Here is a 21,757-nt window from a genome sequence, read left to right on the forward strand (position 1 = left end):
ACAACTGTATTTATGTCGAGGACTGCATACTAAGTGCCATGCCTCCATTATTTTATGTACCGATAGGTGGCAGCACCATCACCGGATCGAACAGTTAATGAGAATTTAGAACTAGTCCAGGAGCTAATAGCTACCTGGTGCTAGCAACCCCAGAGGTATCGTTTGACTTGGAGGACATTGAGACCACGAGCATATTTAACGTTGCCCAGTCCCCTTTAATGACGACGGTGGATCTTCGACCATCGAGGTTCGAACTCAGGACCCTCCGGCTCCGAATCCGACACTCTACCAATCGGGCTAGTTGTAGTCAGTTGTGACTCGGAATCGGAAATCGGAAAATAAACGAAAAGGAGAAGCTCACAACTAAAAGCTCTGCTTTTTTTCACGTGCGTAAACGTGGAAAGTAGTGTAATATAGTATTGTTTAGTTTATGTATGAAAAGACCGGCTTTCGGTGGAATTTTCTAAGTACTTAAATTTTATATTTTTCCTATTAGAGAAACAGAAAGTATGGGAAACATTTACAATTTTCTGCTGCAAATTTATCAATATTGATCTTGAAACTCTATTCTCTTGATTTATTCCATACTTAGTTAATTTCGTTTTGGTTTGAAGGCGGGATTGCGTTGAAAGATTGATACAACAGGAGTAAATTTTTCTTCAGTTGGTTAATATCTGCGTTTCAATATAGTTATTGCTTAAAAAGTATTGGAAAATGGCAGAGAATAAAAGTTATGAAGATATTGTAGCTAATCAGCGGAAAGAAAAAAAGGATTTGCAAGGTAAGAATACTTATAGTCGACTCTCAATAATTTGAATTCGAAGAGGAACACACAAAATTTTAATTTCTGAAGAATTCAAATTCATGAATATTGCCTTGTTAAAAACAGGAGTGAAAATTTTCCGTCTGTTAAGGGAGTTCCATCGTGTTAAAAGGTTTTTGAAGTGGAGTGAGACGGGACAAGATGAAATTCAAAAGATACGAGATAATCTGAATGAATTTCCCAGATAAATTGAGGTTCAGATAGAAGATTTAAGTTCAGATAAACTAGTTTTTTTTCTCAAATTTGTAATTATCAGTTAAGTTAAATTAAATTCAGTTAAGTTAAATTCACAGTTAAGTCTTTTTTTTAAAATACAGTTGGTTCTCTGTTTAATGACATTCTATTTAATGACTTTCTCTATTTAACGCCGGCTTTTCACGGTCCCAGATGGTCCACTATAGTGTTAAAAGCATTCTATTTAAGGACGCTTTCTACTTAAGGACAATTTTTTGTGGTCCCTTGAAAGTCGTTAAACGGAGAGCCAACTGTATATTTTTATGCTTTTTTCCTTTAAATTTATTTATTTATTGTTCTGTATATTTTTCAGAGCTCCTGTCTGGTTTTCATATTTTACATTATTATTTTGAGTTATGGATGTAAGTTTCTATTTGAAATTCAATTAGGACCAAAAATTAATCACCTTATTTCTGGGCTGCTGCATCCTGCATGTATTTAAACAAGAACTTTTTTATCATAAACGAGCTTTCTTTTTGAATTAAAATATATCGTAATTATCCTTCAATCTTAATTATGTTTAACATTTTAGCTGGATAGCACCGCGGACCCCCAGGGGTCAGCAAACCACAGTTTGGGAAACTCTGATATAATGTATGTTGCATTATTTACCCTACAATTTTTTTATGATGAATAACAGAATATATGTGTATGTATAGATGTACCATATACAAATCCAAAGTTAACGTCAGATCTCGAGAAAACTTGGGGGAGAAACCAAGAGGGAACATAGGGAGGTTTTTGAACGCCAAAAAAATACTGAAGTGTTCAAGTTTAAGTTTGAAGACCCCAAAATGGCATTAAAGGGCTCTTTCTGCCTGAAATAATTATCCAATCAGTCATTGAAATTGTAACAGTAGTTCTTTTTATAATGTGGACCAACATAACCTGGGTCTGGGGCTATGGTTCATTTCAAAAAGTTCTGTTAAAAAATAAAGACACAAAAAAGTTAATCTGAACATTTAAAAAAAATGTTTGGGATGATGAGAAATATTTAATGAAACTCACATGGTAGCTAATCAAATTGCTTGTTTAATGTTTCAATGAGATAAGAGGTAAAAAGTAGAAAAGCTGACCAATATACCCTGATTCCCAATTCTTATTGATGTGAGAAGGGGGGAAAATTACAAAGGAAAAGTCAAGAAAACTTATCTTATATTTTTTATTTTATTTTTATTTTTTAAAGCTTTAATAGCACTTAGTACTGAAGAAATGGGGATTGACCAGGGGTGTGCACAGAAATTTTTGGGCCTGTTACAAATGACTTTTCCGGGCCCCCTTCTATATTGTTTACCCCTATATTTAACCCCTAGTTTTAAAAATATTGGGAACGGGCCAGCAGGTGTCCCTTTCCCCCCCCCCCCCCATGCACGCCACTGGGGTTGACTATTGTATGAGGGTTCCGAACTTGATTGTGTCACAACATATGAATATTTTTATTTATTTTTCTTTTTGGAACTAGGAATTTATTTTTGAAATTTCTGTAAGTAAATTCTATTTTCCCACAGCACACAGCATTTTTCATTTTATCAGATTTTGTTTGAATAAAGGCCTAGTCCAGCACTAACTATGGGAGGGCCAAGATAACCTTAATGCATTGAGGGGCCCCGGTCTGCCACTGACTTATTTTTCTCAATTTCCACCCCTGTTATAAGTAGACAAATCTTTAAACATTATGTATGTGTTATTCATAGTTAAAATACTGATTAAGTTTTTGATCAATGAGCATCCCATGCACTATTTTATAGTGATTTCTGAAGAAATATTACATTATAGTATGTGATAACTTAGATGTAATTTGCTTGTTAATTAACTTCAAAAAAAGAGGTTATGATTTCGTCTTTCAGCTTTTTATGTATGTTTTCATTTTACTCCAATTATACTGGATCGATTTGAAAAATTCTTTTTTTGTTTGGAAGGGTGTACTTTCCAAATGGTCCCATGTTAATTTTGTCTGGATCTGATGAAGGGTTCCGGAGAAATCTAAAAAACTTTAAATTTCATACGTTGTGGCTACGTAGACAAGCTTTCGTCAGCTGAGCGATAAGTCACACACAGGTCACGTGGTTTTGGCGTGAACGGTGCATTTTTTGACAGAGGAATCTTGCCTTGAACAACATTTAATTCTCACACATCGGATGTTTGATTTTCACGGCCCCGCTGTTAATTTTAATTATAGTCTTAGTAATGCATTTAGGGGACCATTCATTAATTACGTAAGGGTCCCGATGGGGAGGGGGTTGAAAAAATCTCTACATACCCTTACTTTGGGGGGGGGGGAGTAAAACCCATTCTTACGTAATATTTTCCAAGTCGCTATTTTATATTAGAAATCACTGGGTCAAGGGTTTGGCAGGGATCATATTTCATTTGCGTCTGGAAGGTAAAAAACATATTAGGATGAGCTGTTTTTTATTTGTTTTACAAAGAATGAATTAGTGTAAAATATGATAAAAGATTCACACTATGTACGGCATGTTTTATTTTTAATTAGTATTGCATCATATACAAAGAAATGTGGAAAAAACATTCAGTTTAGATCCTAGGAAATATTTCTTTACACAAAAAGGTTTAATTCAATAATAGTGAATTTAACAACGATTTTGGTGATGTAAGATTCGTTATTTTTGAAAACCGAAATGGAATCTTACGTAAGACTGGGGGGGGGGGGCAGGGATCTTCCTTACCTTTACATGAGAGGAGGGGGGGCCAAAAATTTCCAAATTCATCCTTACATAATTAATGAATGGCCCCTTATTACTCATGTGGCAAATCAGTAAATTAAATGTATTTTGCTACGAAAATAGTTGAATTAATTTGTTTAATATAAAATCTTGGTACAGATGTGATATACACCCCCATTTGGCGACATTCGATTTTTTTGCACAAAATTAAAATATTTTTCTCGCCAATGAGGCGATAATTTTTTATGCATGGCATCCCTGGCCAAACTAACCTGTGTTTAGCTACCCGAAGGCAATCTTACAGATCTGTTCAAACTTGTTTACTTGGGTTGTTTGGGTTTCACGCAGGAGAGATACGTGGTGTTGTTTCGTGCAATATACCTTACAGGAATGCTTATTTTGTGTTAGTTTAAATTCAGTAGTTGTGTTTTGAAGTAAAAACATTAGAAAATGCCAGTTTCTTCAAACTTGAAGGTTAATTAAAAGTTAACTCCAACGTGGTGTGTATCTGTAACGTGCCATTGTCATATGATGTATTGTTTTAGACTGAATGTGAATATTTATACCATATAAAAAGGTAAGTTCTTTATTTTAGAATTCAAAAAAAAACCTCTCACTTCCAAAATTCTTTGTTTTTACAATCCTTGAGGGGTTCTTGTAGTTTTTAACTTTATTTTTACTGTATGTAAATTAATTTTACAGAAATAGTACGGTTATTTTGTTTTAAAAGTTAATTCTTATCGATGCCACGAATTATTTAGACATTAACGTGCCTCCTTTCGGTACTGAATTTTATGTTAAAAATTGAAAGTTCTTTCGGTTGTACTCTTAAAAATGCTGAATTTTATTAATAAATCTGCACAATAATGTTGCATATTTCACACTTAAAACTGTGTCATTATTGTACACTGAACGGAAGGAGCCACCCTTGGGTGTACATACACATGAATATGCATAATATACATAAATATACATAATTGTGACCATACTCCGACTGTAATGTATATTAACAGTCGGAGGGATAACGGACCGAGCGGAGCGAGGTCCTGGCGAGCCAGAGGTCTCATAGTACTTTCGTAATGAGACCGAGGCAGGGCCGGCGAGCCGAGGTCTCATTACGAAAGTACTATGAGACCGAGGGCTCGTATCCCTGAGAAATGATGAAAAAAAATTAATGCATTAATTTCGACTTGTAATTAATACAATAATTTATTTCATTGTATTTTAATATGTTTACACAAAACCCCGGCCCTGTACATTTTTGAAGCATATATTCATGATATTTTTTGTTGTGCTTTTATGTTGTTTTTATATATATTGTGTTCTGAAGTGCTTTGATCATGTTTTTTTATCTGATTTTTTCCTGTTGGCGCTAAAAAAGCATCGCTAAGAACGATGTATGACATATGTCGTCATACATCGTTTTCTCGGCGACGCTTTCTTGGCGCCAACAGGAAAAAGTCGCCAAGGGTGGGGTATATCACATCAGTTCCAAAATCTTTTTTGCTAATAAATAACTACATTTAGTCATTAAAGGTTTTTTTTTTATCTTTCAGTTTTGAAAAATATTTAGTGTTAAGTTCAAGGGGAATTGAAGACAAAAATCCCCCTCCCCCGCCGTCGCCGACGATTAAATTTATATTCCTTAATAAATGTACCGTAACTGGTGTCCAATATGTGAAGTTTAACAAATATTCTAGATTTAATGTTTCATGACGCCATCAGATTAATTTACAGTTTTGGCAATACTAATTAACAGACTTCGTTGGAGTTTTTTTATGTACTATGCTCCCCGATTACTGGAAGACGCCTGGACTGATTAGAAAAATTCTTTTTCTGTTTAAAACGGTATACTTCTCGAGGTCGTCTACTGGTCTTTAAGTCCGGGCATGAGGGATCCTGTAGAAATTGAGGGAACTCATTAAATTTCATACTCTCGCTTTGTTGTTCGTAAACTCATTACGTCTCACTTAGTGAAACAATTTTTGTGGTTTTTTTAATTTAATGGATAGGCGTGATCTAACTTAGGTCCCAAACCTTTGCTTCACCATATTTGTTCTTTAGAAAAAAGTTATGGGCGAAAAACAGTAAACTTCATTTAGTTTCAATTTTAAACGATTAAATATAAAATCCTGTGTTAACGAAAGTGACATAAAACAAAGGTATTTTCTTTACTCAGTGTTAAAGAAAGTACCATAAAACATTAATATTAATCAGGAGTGCCCCCTTAAGGGCGAGGGGGATGTTTTGAGGGGTATTTTTCCTTTTCAGGGAGTTCTTGCTTTGAGGGAGTTCCCCCCTAAATATTCCCTCTGTGTTAATCATTAGTAGTCATGTTGCAAATTTTGAATAAAGACTCCTCTGAAGCAAACAGGAAATTCATTTAATATTATTGCTCTAATAGTATTTTTAGACTTCATATATACAACATCACAGTCAGGGTTGCCAGATTTAAGAACAGTAAATACGGGACAGTCTTCTAGAAGCGAATGGGGGGGGGGGGATATTTTTGAGGTTAAGGGCAATTACTCAATATGGTGCATTTTTAAGGGGTGCTCTCTGCCGTAGAACATCTATTCATGATAAATCTGAAAAATTCAACCGTAACAGAGCATTAAATCTTACAAAATGTCGCCGATCAAAGTATAAAAATCATTTTCATTACGATTGACAACGCATGCGCAGAGATATGTTTCCAACATTAGTCAATGAGCAAAAAGGAAGCAATCATTCGGCTCCTCGTGGTCTGCCGCCAAAACAAAAACTAAATTAAAACGAAAATATTTTTTCCGTTTGCTGCTACATGATTTTTCTTATTGTTCTTTATTTCACATTTTTTGTTTTACTTTGTTTTTTTCCCTTAAATGAATGTCTCGTTTTGTAAAATATTGTTATTAGCTAGAATACGGGACTTTAGCCGTCCCGTATGGAAGTTCCCCGAGACACGGGACAATTTTTCCAAACACGGGACTGTCCCTTGAAATCCGGGACGTCTGGCAACCCTAATCACAGTAGATACTCTGTTTCTTGTGTTGATCTATAACAGGGCCAAGTAAAGAGAAATCGGACTTTTTTCACGAGTTACTTGACACGTATTATTATGAAATGTAAAATAGTTAGAAAAACCATTGACATTTAAACGATTCTATTTAAATTAGCGCACAAATAAATCTTGGAGAGGAACAAAGATCGGTTTTTAGTGCCAATCATATAAAATGTAATACACATTAAGATTTTTTTTTTTAACCGACTTCAAAAAAAAAAAAAACGTTTTAAATGTGTGGGAATATTTTTATGTATATCCCCCCCTCCCCCCGTAAACTCAAACAGGCATAGACCAATTTAGAAAATTCTTTTTTTTTTCTCGTTTGAAAAGCTACATACTTCCCAGATGATCCCATGGTCATCAGGTCAGTATCTGAAGATGGAATCCTTGAAAAATCAAGAAAATTCTTCAAATTCTATAAGCAAAGTTAAAGCAATTTCTGTTGCTTTTTAGTGACTTGTGATTTTTTCCCGGAAAGTATACTTTGATAAAATCAAACTGATGATGAAGACAATTTTCTATGTAAATAATTGCGCATTTGAAAAAGCCTTTCTCCACAGTCTTCGGAAGTCTCCGAGAGGCTGTGTTCTATTTCTTTCTCTATTTTACTCATCTTAGCTGTTTTCAGACTCCTGTGCTTGACGCTTTCTCACTCGAGTTGTACGTAAGAAGTGTAGTACATACTGTACTCTACGTACTTATTTTTTATTTTTATATTTACACCACTAAAAAGCAAAAAATAATGTATTTTCGATTAAAAAAAAAGAACCGACTTCAAAAAACAGAGAAGGACTAAAAAGTAAAAAATAATTGATCATACTTACATACAATTTCCTACTCAAACGTATAAATCAAACTTATTTTACAATTCCATTACAAAAATCAACTAAACTGAACACCCAATTATAAAATAAACACTGATTTTAATTACTATACGAAATTTTTTTTAATGCCTAACTAATTATATGCAATCTCTTAATTTTTAATAACCATTTGAAGTCTGGGCCACCTATAAACTACTACCTATCGTAACTGACAAACTACCAAATCCTGAGTTAAACCCTAATTTAACAAAATGCAAAAGTCTTTAAAACTAAACCTACTCAATTACATTAGGTAGTAGTTTATAGAAGGCCCCAACTTCAAATGGTTATTAAAAATTAAGAGATCATATATAATTAGTTATGTATTAAAATAATTTATCGTATAGTATTAAAATCAGTGTTTATTTTATAATTGGGTGTTTAGTTGATTTTTGTAATGGAATTGTAAAATAAATTTGATTTATACATTTGAGTAGGAAATCGTATGTAATTATGACTATTAATTTTTTACTTTTTAGTCCTTCTTTGTTTTTTGAAGTTGGTTCTTTTTTTTATTCGAAAATAATTTATTTTCTGTTGATATTGACTTATGCATCATAGTCTTATTTCTCATAACAAAATTTTAAAAGGCGTATATTTTACAATGATTAAAAATTATTGGTTTGGTGTTACATAAATTCTTTTCTTAAAATTTGAATGAAAGATTTATAACTATCTATTATTTGTCAATATGTACTCATTTATGTTGTCAATTTTATTCACACTATTCTTTTCTATTTTGTAGCCTTAACACAAAACATGAAGCATTCTGTTCCAAAAGGAGATAAGAAGAAAAAGAAGGAAATAACTGCACAAATTGCTCAAATGCTTGCGGATTTAGACCTTAAGCATGAGGAAGAACTAAAAGTATTTGAAGTAATTAATTTATTTTCCTTTTTTCTTTTTGAGCTTGTAATGTAAAGAGATTCAGGTTTAAAAAAAAAAAAAAAAAAAAAACTGATATTTTGAAAAAACTAGTCAGCAAATTCTGGTGTTAGAGACATTAGTTAAGAGTTACGTCAGGTAGACTTCCAGTCGCAGTGCTTGGTTTGTGCAGTTTAGTGTGCTACTTCTTTCATTTCATTTCAGAACTGTTCTGGTTCTCATGTCTGTCTTATCAGGACTTAGACCTGAAACAGGTTTTGGGTCCAGCTAGGATGGTCCAAGTTGATTTTCCAACCTTCAATGATGATCAAGAGTCTTCTCAAAACTATTCACCCTAAGTAACAGCTGCTTTCAGCAAACTATTCCAATTACCTATAACCCTGTTGAAGTAATAATTTTTCCTAGTTTCAAAATTATTGGAATCTAAAAGTTAAGTGTCATTTTATTTTGCATGACAAAAAAAGGCTTAAACAACAACAAAAACTATGTTTCTGTAGAGTTCTTTTTGGACTCCTCTTTGTGTATGTTAGAAAAACTTAATTCTTAAGATTTACTATTTGTAATACTAGTAATTTTATGTAGTCTAATACAATTTATTTTAAATTATCTTTGTTATGATGAAAAATTAATTTTTACTGTGTGCATAGTTTTTTTTTAAAATCTCAAAATATATCTGTCTATAGCAGGCTGCTGCTTCAGAAAATATTGAGAAAGTGGAAGATTTTAAAGATGGCAATAAAGAGAGCCTTTCTGTAGAGGAACCTACAAAGTCAAACATTGATGTTACAGATGAAGATGATACAGATTTAGCTACAAAAGTTGAACCAAAACAAAAGTTGAGTAAAGCCCAAAAAAGGAGGGTAAGATTCAAGATTACTATTTACCATTTGTACCAATCAGAACCAATCTAACCTAAAGATTCCATACAAATAGATTATAATTTGGTACCCCTTCTTCCCTTTTTCAGAACCAGGTAGCTATGGTACTTCAATGAATGTGACATCATTGAGAAGGTACACATGATTTGACTAAAAAATTAAAGCAAATCTCTAAAATTGAACTCGAATATTAATTTGGAATTATTCTTGCTTTAATCTTTGCAAAATTGCTTAAAATACTGTATCTACTACTATGTCATCAAATTTCTTTCTTGATAGACAAACTGGCTAGACATATCTCATGGCCTTATCTCTCAAATTGTGGCTTGAAAGTCTTGCTTGACTTTAATTTTGAAACGCATTTTTTGCCAGTAGTGACTGGAAAAAAGTAATGTTAGGAGAATTTGAATATCAAAAAGTGTATTTGGAAGTCAATCATTAAGTTATAACTCTGGAAAGTGAGGGGGAAAGTCTCCTTTACTTTTGGAAGTAAGAAGGCAGTTGCCCCCCCCCCCCCCCTCTTCTCATATGAGCTGCCTATGAAAAGCATCTACGTTTAAATCTTTGCTGGCCTCGTAATAAAGTGTCGAATATGTAGTCTAATTATCTTAATGGCTCTAATGCTCCAATCACATATACTTTCCCATTGTGTTCTGCTCAAAGGATTTAGCTTTCAAATATGTCTCAATAAAGTATTCCATTAAGTAGTGGAATGAGAAAAAAATTGGTGTTTTCAGAAATACTTCTTTCAATCAGAATACAATAATTGTATTCTTATTGAAAAAAGTATTTCCGAAAACACCAACAAAATATTCTGTGTCGAAAATGTATTCTGATTGAAAGAAGTATTTCTGAAAAACACCAACAAAATATTCTGTGTCGAAAATTGTATTCTGATTGAAAGAACTCTTTTTACAGATTTGTTCTGTGATTTGAAATAAATAACTAAGATAGCTATGTAAAGAAATTAGCTGAACCTCTTCGTTCTTAAAATACTTATGTTTAAAAGAAAAAAAGAAAAAAATAAAGATATGCTGACTCATCAATGAAAAGATCTTGTTCTTTGTGGCAACTTTCCTGTCTTTTTGTATTTTCTTTTTTTCAGCAAATGCAAATATTTTTGAGTGGAATCCCGGGTTTTTTTCTTGCTTCCCATCCTTTCTTTCCCGAGTTTGAGTATGGTAAGAGAGAACAGTTTCCTTTTTCTGAAAGTGACTTCAAAGTTGACCTTTTTTCCCTCGATTCCTTTCTGGGTTAATTGCGGCTGGTAGGAAAAACCCCACAGTTAAAATATGTTACTAAAATATCAAACAAAAATCCATTTTACACCGTCAGTTCTTCGGACTGCCCTGACTTTAAGGTTTCTAGTTGGTAATAGATCCTAAAAAGTAGGTCAATTCTTATATCCATCTCTCTTCCTCTTTCACATGGGTAAAAAACAGCTGAATAGGTTTGTTCTGGATAAAAAAAAAGATTTGTTTTTCGAGTCATGGTAAAAGAACCCGAAATTTAAAAAAAAATGATTTTTCTGTTATTTCTGAATTTTTTTGGATGACAAGCGCATTTACACTCATGTTTGTGAAAATTACAACACCAAGAAGTAATTATGCAAATGAACTGAAATTCACAGGTAATCTGTAGCAGGATAAGAAATGCAAATGATTAGAATAACAGAGACGTCGCGCATGTGTGGACTGAGTTAGGCCTTCCGAACTGCGGCACAGTCTCTGTATGTAAAGGGCTGCAAAGGTTTTTTGGAATCATTGTATGATTTCCTGCTGATGGTAAATGTTTCTTTGGTACTCAATATGCCTCGTCCAAAACACAATGAACGAGTAATGGAGTTTGAATGGGGCCGCATGGTCTGCATGCGTGAGGGTGGACTTACATATAGAGAAATCAGTGCCCGCACGTGGCGTAATGCCTCAACTGTGATGCGTATTGGTCAAAGATGGGCATAGGACGATGAAATTAGCTGAATGGCTCACCCCAGCCCACACAACTGAACGACGCCACAGGATTCTTGACACCTCACCCACCTAGCTGTGAGGAATCGCATAGCGCCCTCTCGTACACTAGTACAAAGTTGGAGTATGGCTACAGGTGTCACACTTGCTGCATCCACAGTTAATCGACGTCTGCTGCTCCAGGGCCGGCATGCAATGATTCTCTTGACCTTCAACCATTGTCACTTCCAGCTTCAATGTGCCCACCAACCCACCCAATGGCGTGCAAACTAGCAACAGGTCACCTTCTCGGATGAGTCCAGATTTAATCTGCACTACAACGATGGACGTTTACGTGACAGACGTTACACATGGGAACCTCACCTCCCTGAATGTGTAATCCGACGTCATACCGGCATAATGCCAGGCGTCATGGTCTGAAGCACCATTGAATATCAAAGGCAGTTCCATCTAGTCCGAATTGCGGGTAACCTGAATAGCGAGCGCTACTTCAGGGATACTGTGACACCGGAGGTATTACCGTTTCTTCAGAGCATTCCTGGTGCAGTGTTTCAGCAGGACAATGCACCTCCACATGTCTTACGTAACGTACAAGTGTTCTTCAGTGCACGACAGGTTACACTACTTCCTTGGCATGTCCGTTCTCCGGATATGACGCCCGTCAAGCATGCCGCAGATTGCGTTGATAGGAAACTCGGCCATGTGTCTCGTCCAGCAGTTAGTATGGATGAATTTTGGCTACAGGTTGAAGCCATATGGGATGCTATTCCCAATCGTGACATTCAGCACCTCCATGATTCAATGCCAAAACGTGTACAAGCTCGCATAGCAGCGTTGGGTAGCTACATTCAATATTATATTTCCGTTTGTTATTTTCACTTCATTGATCTGTAATTTTTATCATTTATTTATAGCACAATGAGTAATATATACAGTAAATTTTATTCCTTTCCAATGAGTCCTTCATGTTGTTGCAATTTTCACAAACATGAGTGTATCTTTGTACTGCTTTGGCATGTTAAAGGCAATATTTACAAAAAATGTATTTTAGAAAAAATTTTTGATTTCCCGCAACATCAATAAAATATTGAATTTTGAAGTTTGGCCATTAGTAAAACAAATGCTTTATTTCAGTGGAAACTAAATAAGCATATTTACTATAAAACTGAAATAACATAGAACTTAAAAATACAAAGGGGAAAAAAAAGGAAAATTTGTAAGCATTACTATTTATCTGTCCAGGGTAGTACTTGTGTATATGAGTGTGAGTAAATATGGCGGGCAGAAAATAGCATCTACTGTTTTATGCAAAAAATAATGTACTAAACCTTTTTCAGTCTATAAATGTTTTTAAAAACTAGAAAGAAAAAAAACAGTTATATTCTGCTTTATGTACAACTGCTTTGCTTCTTCTTGCTGCTGTATTTGTAGCTCCAAAAAGAAATTTTTTCTGGATTGATATGTGTATCATGTTTCAGTGCATGTTTATATGGTAAGTAACTGGTAAATTTTCAAAAACAAACTTGTTTCCTTTATTTCGGATTAGCATACGTTAGACACATTTATGACTTACATTAGTATCTGCTTGTAAACCCGAAAGTGTTTAATTGCTACTATGTCCCTAATATAATCTAAATAGACCCATTCTTATCTCCATTTTCTTGCAGCAAAGTGGGTTTTTTCTGGGTAGTAAGAAAAAAAAAATTATAGTCACTGTAATTAAACAGTTAATGATTTTTTTCTTGTTACTATTTCAATGCAAGTTTCAATTTATTCCTTGACCTTCACATCAATACATATATATGCATGTATATTTATTTATACTGATGCATGTGAGTAATATGTATTTATGTTTTTAGAACAAAAAGGCAGAGATGGAGCGCCAAAGAATTAAAGCAATTGAAGAACAAGAGGTTGCTAATTTGAGTGGTATGCGTAACGTGGAAGCAGAAGAAATAAAACAGAAATTATCTGACAGGAAACTGATTATACATGAGGTGAAATTTTCTTGAACTGTTCAATTGCAAACTTTTCATTAAATCACAATTTCACAATATACTCTTCTAATATAAAATTTTTCCCATTCATTGACTTTCAGATTCCATCTGATGGTGACTGGTATGTATCTTATTCGAAAATTCAATATTAGATAGTGAATACTTTTGTTGTACGTGTATGTCATGTTGTTTTAGTGTTATGGTTATTTCTAAAAAAGGGCTAATTTAGTGATGCAAAGCAGATTTTGGTTAAGAAAATGAAACTTAAATAATACTTTTTGTTTTATGCCAGAACAATAGTTTGATAACACATATTTACAAAATTTAACTAAATTTTTGTACCGGTTTCAAAACACATTTTTTATCGCATTTTTAACTGCTGATTTCAAATATACTTATAATTTTTCTCTGGGACCAACAGATGTCGAGATATTTGCTATTTATTTATATTCTCATAATGGTGTTTACTGTTCTGAACAACATAAGTATATGTACATTTATTGTATCCATTTGCACTTTGACAGTGAAACATAACATAATATAACCAAAGATAACATTATATTACATAACATAACATATTATATTTCATAACGTAACATATTATGTTCATAAATATATTTATGGGAACACTACAGCTTTTGATTTATGTTTGTAAATGTCCTGTGGTGCTTCCCTAATGAGTCCCCAACAGTAGTTTGCCAGCATATTTGGATTCCATCTACCTTGATATCATTTCTCTATTCTCGCTATGTCTTGATGAAACCTCTCGCTGTGCTCATCACTAACAGCGCCTAAATTTACAGGAAAGAAATCAAAGTGAGAGTCAAAAAAGTGTATTTTAAGAGACATGTTACAGCCTGGAGCTTTGTATGTTGACAGTAAGGTGTCAACCAGGGACTTGTAATGTGGCTTTCTGTGAGATCCAAGAAAGTTTGTGGCTACATCTTTGAATGCAAAGCAGTCGGCTAATTCTGTTCGGTTTAGACATTGAGGTTTCAAATTTGAGGTCCAGCAATAACACTTTCCTTAATTTTAAAATCACTTATTCGAGGGAATTTATGCAGAATGTATTTGAACCCTTTGCCTTTTTTGTCCATACTTTTAATAAAATTCTTGATAAGCCCAAGTTTTATGTGAAGAGGAGGGAGAAGTACATCCTTAGGAGCAACTAGCTGTTTGCATTTAACATTTTTTTTTTGACTGGTGATGAAATGTACACAAGGTGCCCAAACCTTTCTCATATAATGTTCATCCTTATTCTGGCTGTCCTTCTCACACAAAAACATGGATACTTTTGTGTAACCCAATTGTAAACCTAACATAAGTCCAATGACTTTACAATCACCGCAAATTTTCCACTTGTATTTTAAGTATTGAATTTTATCCAAAAGCAAATCCATGCTTTCACATGTCTCTTTCATTTGCACTGCATGTGCAATGGGAATAGATGGGTAAATGTTACCAACGTGTAGTAGTACAGCCTTTAAACTTAAGACTGATGCATCAACAGTCTCCACTCTTCTGGCTTGTGTTTGTGGCTCATGGCTTGCATCAATCCATCAATATTTCTGCAGTAACTAAATGATTCTGTCATTTCAAAATATTGCATGAATGTCTCATGACGATTATAAAAATAAGTAACATGGATACCTGAAGCCAACAAGTTCCAGCCTTGTAAACGAGAAGCAAGCAATTCAGATTTTTCTTTAGATAGTCCCAAGTCTCTAGCAAGATCATTCAATTCTGGTTAATTGATCATGTGAGGTCTATCCTTAGGAGCAACTAGCTGTTTGCATTTAACATTTTTTTTTTGACTGGTGATGAAATGTACACAAGGTGCCCAAACCTTTCTCATATAATGTTCATCCTTATTATGGCTGTCCTTCTCACACAAAAAAATGGATACTTTTGTGTAACCCAATTGTAAACCTAACATAAGTCCAATGACTTTACAATCACCGCAAATTTTCCACTTGTATTTTAAGTATTGAATTTTATCCAAAAGCAAATCCATACTTTCACATGTCTCTTTCATTTGCACTGCATGTGCAATGGGAATAGATGGGTAAATGTTACCAACGTGTAGTACTACAGCCTTTAAACTTAAGACTGATGCATCAACAGTCTCCACTCTTCTGGCTTGTGTTTGTGGCTCATGGCTAGCATCAATCCATCAATATTTCTGCAGTAACTAAATGATTCTGTCATTTCAAAATATTGCATGAATGTCTCATGACGATTATAAAAATAAGTAACATGGATACCTGAAGCCAACAAGTTCCAGCCTTGTAAACGAGAAGCAAGCAATTCAGATTTTTCTTTAGATAGTCCCAAGTCTCTAGCAAGATCATTCAATTCTGGTTAATTGATCATGTGAGGTTCATCTTGAAATGTGTATGGTTCATAGTTTACATTAGTTGTATCGTCCACTGGCATTTCCTCAATATCTCCTACGGTTTCAGGTAGTATGGGAATAGGCAAAGTTTCATCATGTGGTATTGGCTTTCTTGCAGAAGGAAGATCTGGGTATGCTATTGTTTTCTTTTGCTTTCCTTTTATACCCGAAATATGTGTCATGCAAAAGTAGCAAGCCGTTACATGATCTACTGGAACTCTCTAAACCCATAGGAACTGCAAAAGGCATGCATCTGTTCTCTCTGTTTAACCAGCAGCTAAGTAATACAGCACACGTACCACAGCAAATATGGGAGTCCAGTTTTTAATCAGGTCCCCTATTTTGCAACCAAAATGTTCATAAGCATATTTTATCAAAGCCATCATTATTCGTTTCTGAGATTTCAAAGTGTACTTACCACATATGTAACAGAAAGAATCAAGTGAATTTACACACCTACTGCTAGTTGCCATTACTCCACAATCACAAACCAAAACGCACGATAAATTTATGATATTGAAATTAATAAAAGCAAACAATGGGGTATAAGTCATGCATAAGATAAATAAAAACCGTAATGCACTGACAGCTTTAACGGAAGTGATGACTCTCACAACAACAAAGCGCAACCTTGTGGCGACTTAATTCATGTTTTGAAAGCTAAATTAGCATACAAAGTTCCACATGCACATTATGATAAATTTATGTTTTCCATTTAATATCTCTGTTATTATGACATAAATTTTTTATCATTATTATGCATGGGAAAAATATAATATTTAAATATTTTGAGTAATTTATTGCCAATATCTAAAAATGTGAGGGTCCTAAGCACAAAGTGATTGTATTTTTGAAATTAGCGAACAAAATTACATAAACTCTATTTTATATAGGATACAAAACCCTGTGAATATGTGTAATTTATTAATTGTATTTCTATGTTTTTGTAACCAGATTTTTGTACCATACTTGTTAGCTTATTTTTTATTTATTTATTTATTTTTTTTTTCATATTTAGTCTGTACACAGCTATTGCACACCAACTTGCAGTGTCAAAACTACAAGTAAGTTTTCTTTTCATGCATTTATTTTTTTTAGTATTCTTTATATTCTTAAAATGATGTTTTTTTTTAAAATAATTACTTCATTTTATTTGTAGAATCAAATTAAAGATTAAAAAATTTTAGGTTACTTGGTTCTCATACATATCTCGGCTGTTGTAATTTATATGAGAAATTCATCTAGTTTGTATGACAACTACTGTATGACTACTCCAAAATGATTCTAAAACTTTTCTTTTCATTCAGTGCTATGCTTTTCATCATTTTAAACATTCTTCAACATTCATTTTATAATTTTGGGTTATGTTGTGCCCAAGTTCTTTTGAGTGTCAACATTAACTATTTATCTAATTCATCAGATAACAGTGTAATATCCAAAAAAATTTTGAGACCTTTCTTTTTAGTTTTGAATTTGTATCTGGTATTAGCTCACAATAGACAATACTGTTAAAAGTTGTCCTTTGACTCTAGAAGAGTTAGAATGTTGGATATCAATTGTTCATGCTAGTTTTAGAGAATCTTGAATGTTAGTGAAATTTTTATAGTCATTTGTTTTTACCATTTCATGAATTTTAAAAATTAATTAGCACCAAATTAAACTCAGCAATGATGAGGGACTTTAATTAAAGAACAGAAAATCCCACAAAAGTCTTTCAACTAGAATACTATATTTGCAAAATTGTGAGAATTTTAGGAATTATGAAAAGGTAATGTTTTTTAGCAATTACATAAATAAATAATGGTAATTGTAGATTAGTTTCTAGTGGTTTGCTGAATTTTTGTTTTAGGATATTTGAAACTTTACATTTACTTTAGTTTTGCTAAAAATAATTTTGTGGGAAACTGAGTGCAACGTGTATTTTTAAATTTATTGAGCAATTAAGTTGGGAAGTTCTAACCACTACGCTTCTACAGATTTTAAACAACTTGGTTACATTCTATGGACACTATTGTTAGTTTTTTTTTTTTTTTTTAATTCTAATTGGAGCTTAAATTTCTACTTCTTAAAAGTTCTTTATTTCTCTTTCTAAAACCATCTTAGTTTTTTAACCTAATTATATTAATGATAAAATATTTAACTCCTAAGCATATGACTAAAATCACATTATCTTCCTAGCAATTAACCGTGAAAGAACTTCGTGAACAAACGTCTAAGTTTTTGCTGTGTCACAAAGATGATTATATTCCATTTCTTACTTCTTCTGAAACTGGAGATGTGCTATCAGAAGGTAATTTTTTCCTATAGTTTTATTATTTTAAAAATAGGATTTTTTAGAAAGCAAGAAAGTCTGAGACACATGTAAAAGGAAATATCATTCACAAACGTCCTAGATTTATCACAGCCTGTAAGCCCAGGAAAAAAAAATCCATTGTTTGAAAAAGGTGTAGAATTCCTGTGAAGTCGGTGGCGGCTCATGGGAGGGGCCAGAGGGTGTGAGGACTCCTTCACTTTTTTAAGACAACAATTTTTAACTTTTTTTTTTTTTGTATGTACATGATTGAAATTAAAAAAAAGGATTGTACTGTATTTTTCTGCATATAATCCACTGATTATCTGTTTAAAAAGTATAAAATTAATGATGTGTGGATTATAGGCTGCTGCGGATTATCTGCGCTTTCCCCCTCAACATCAAGGCATTGAACCTCAATTTTCAGGATCTGCCGAGACCGTTACCCTGCCTGTATGTTGTTCATTTTACATAGCTTGAATTTTCTGAATAGGAGATTCAGGCACAAGATAAGACCATTTCTTTCTTTCTTGACTCTTTGTCTTCAAATAATTAGCGTACTATAATGACAATTTAGAGAAGAAATCATTATTTTTTAGATTATTTTTTGTATTAGTTTTAAATATACTTAAAAGTTATTACTTCTTCACGTTTTTAGGTCGCTGGGATAACATACAGGAAAATACATATATGTGGGGGGGGGGGGGGGGGCGGAATATTTTTAAAGATGAAAATTTTAAATAAAAGACTGTTTTTTACCCTCAAATATCCCCATTATCCAATTCTTAGGGGTAAATTAAACCCCATTAAAGGCGTTTGTTGCCGATCAAAAAAAAAAAAAAAAAACATGGTTTCAATGTTTTAAGCACTCTATCGAGGTGCAAAGTTTCATTAAAATTGGTGATTCACACTTGGGTAAGGTTACTTGTTAGATATGAAAAAATGATCCCCAACTTGTGCAAACTGCTATGGCTGTCACAGCAATGAAAAGATTAAATTCATCCAGGTGTACCTCAAATGTAAGTCTTCAGGAAGTCTTGAATAAATAAGTTTATTTTAGTGCATTTTTTTTCACTTGTTTGAGGTTGTTACACTTGTGCTTTTTGTTGTTGTTGTTGTCTTGTGCTAGCTAGGCTGGCAATTAAGGGTGCCCTACTTCACTTTTCCAACTGTACCGTAGTTTGGTGTGAAGTCCAACTTCCACTGTACTCACATGCAATAGGGATCGGTTTATAGGGTAGGCAACCATTCACTGTAAAACAACACATTCACACAAAGAAATGACAAGGACAGAAGAGACAGAAGAGAGAAAATACATCCAAGCCTGGGATTTGAACCCACAACCTCCTCATCCGCAGTCAGAGTGCTCTTACCACTAAACAAGGCGGTCACAACCTGGGTTTTTTGCAAAGAAGGATTAAAGAATGGTAATGTTTAGACTGATTGGAAATCTGTTAAAATTGTGACCTGTGGAGCTTTTAAAATAGTGGATTATTTTACTGCTCAAAAAATATCTTGAAATTGTACGTCCTCTACCCTTCATTGTTTTACAAACTGTTATAGAAGGCGAGAGGAGTAGGTAAGTAAACCAAGCAGGGGGCCTACTAGTTTAGCTATAATAAATTTGGTGCATAGTTGCAAGTTTTCAAAGATAGGATGGTTTTACTTTTTGAATATGAAAAAAAAAAAAAAAACTTCTTTCCTACATGCATTTTAAACATGAATAAATGAAAAAAATTTCTATTACCTTCAAAATTAAAATGAATAAGAATTATTAATTGAGCCCAAAAAATAAGGGAGAAAAATATGAAGCTAAACTTTATTTGTACACATGCAACTGGTATGTATGAGATAGAAAAATAGTTTAAGTGCATTGCAAAACATCATTACTTTTGGCAAGAGGGACTTAGAAACCCAACGTACTTCAGGAGCTTTGCCTCGCCTTGCCTCCTTTGAACTGCTCTGACTATGTGATATGTTGCAACAACTGAACATTTTATGACAACTTAACTCGTAAGTTAGTGAAGGAATATTGACTGATATTTTAATTAGTATCACTCTTATTTGAAGTCATACAAAGATGATATCTGACGAAATAGGTTCCTTATAAAATTTCAAATTTTTTGGTACCTTGTTTGACTCTCAACTCTTTGTGGTTGTTCTCAAGGACATGAGGCTTTAGAGAGACACATGTGCACTAATTTTAACAGTATGGGTTATAGCTAAAGAAGTTAAAAATTCTAAGGAAATGAATGAGCAATAAAGGACTGACTTGTTTGTCTGTAGAGTAGCAGCCTATACATTTATACATGGTATTTAAATAATTATCAAGCTTTGCACAGCCTGTAAATGTATGCTAAAATAATGATGAAATATTTAAATATTTTATGCTGTTTAGTGTTATTTAGATATCTTTTACATATTTCAAATTTTTCTATTTGTAGATGAATATATTAAGTATTGTGAGGATGTAGCAAATACTTCTGTGTGGGGTGGTCATGTTGAAGTGAGTTACAATTTGGTTTCTTCTAAACAACATCGTTCTTTTTTGCTTGTGATTTAACTTTTTTTTAAATTGTTATTAGGGAAACATTTTCTTGAAAAATCAAATGTATATTTAAAATCACTGTTTGAAACCAATGTTAGTCAATATAAATTTAAATGTTTTAGCCTATTATGTAGTATACTTTTGAATTTAGTTAACGCTAACATTTTGTGCGATGTTTCACTTTATAAGTATATATTTGGTTTTAACTCTCTGGGGACAGTTCTAGGTCATGAGTGAGATGTGTGAAATTCTTCCCCGTGAATTTTTTTTTTTTGAAGTAACTTGCCATGTAAATCAAGTGCGCTACCATCTATCGATGACTAGCTACTGCCCTGCGCCTCTGACTGCTTGATAAACAACATTTAGCATCAGAAAAATAAGTAAAATGCTTTTGAAACATGCTCAATAGGGCGTGATAAGACGCCCAAAACCATCAATGAGTTAGTATCTGTAGATAAAGGGAATATAAAGTCATATCTATCTTATTTAATACAATGTTACAATAAAAGACTGCTACATTATGTTACAATTACCATATCTTTTAATCCTTAATTAAATTAATTCTTATAGTATCATAGGATGTGCAAGAGGGCAGAAAACATCACATGATTAAATATTTCTGTTTAATTACCATCAGAGCTACTGTCATGACTTCTGCATTATATTTCCTTCAGTTATTGCGATTACCATTCTTTTTCTTTTGGTTTAAATACATTTTGTGAGCAATAAATTACTTTGCAGTATTAATTTTCAGTACCATTTTCTGTAAGTGGCTAAGAGTTTGTAGAAATTCACAAAACGCAATGTTGGTAACATATGTCTATTGTAATTGAAACAATCTCCATCTCCTAACCACTTACTAGATTTATTTAGTTTTTAATTTGTAGCTAGTTTTATTGTTTTATTATATTATTTTTCAGTCTTTTGTTTTTAGATTTATTTTTACTCAATATTTAAGCCTTTTTCCGCTTCGCGAAACAGTCTGCTTATAAAAGTGAACATCAGCCTGATGTTGAAAGTTTTAATTTAAAAGAAATATTTCCCCTTGAATGATGATGTTTTGTGAAATTTAAATTGGAAAAGGGGGGGGGTGCTAGAGTTCAAAATTAGCGGTTGATTCTCTAGTGGTCTCAATTTATGCCCAAGA

General features: G+C 33.3%; 1 protein-coding gene across 2 annotated transcripts in view; it reads left to right on the top strand.

Annotated features, from left to right (window-relative positions):
* Positions 1-442: 442 nt before the first annotated feature.
* Positions 443-21,757, top strand: part of LOC129231587 (deubiquitinase OTUD6B-like) — a 29,861-nt gene continuing 8,546 nt past the window's right edge. Inside the window, exons 1-8 of one of the 2 annotated variants that reach the window (XM_054865945.1) lie at positions 443-781; positions 8,396-8,526; positions 9,219-9,395; positions 13,240-13,377; positions 13,479-13,498; positions 16,791-16,836; positions 17,951-18,062; positions 20,507-20,568. In XM_054865945.1, the coding sequence (XP_054721920.1) occupies positions 715-781; positions 8,396-8,526; positions 9,219-9,395; positions 13,240-13,377; positions 13,479-13,498; positions 16,791-16,836; positions 17,951-18,062; positions 20,507-20,568 (753 nt within the window). In that variant the 5' untranslated portion in view covers positions 443-714. The remainder of the gene's footprint in view (positions 782-8,395; positions 8,527-9,218; positions 9,396-13,239; positions 13,378-13,478; positions 13,499-16,790; positions 16,837-17,950; positions 18,063-20,506; positions 20,569-21,757) is intronic. The other variant, XM_054865946.1, reaches the window with a different exon arrangement.

Source organism: Uloborus diversus, chromosome 10 (assembly GCF_026930045.1).
Source record: "Uloborus diversus isolate 005 chromosome 10, Udiv.v.3.1, whole genome shotgun sequence".
NCBI lineage: Eukaryota > Metazoa > Arthropoda > Arachnida > Araneae > Uloboridae > Uloborus > Uloborus diversus.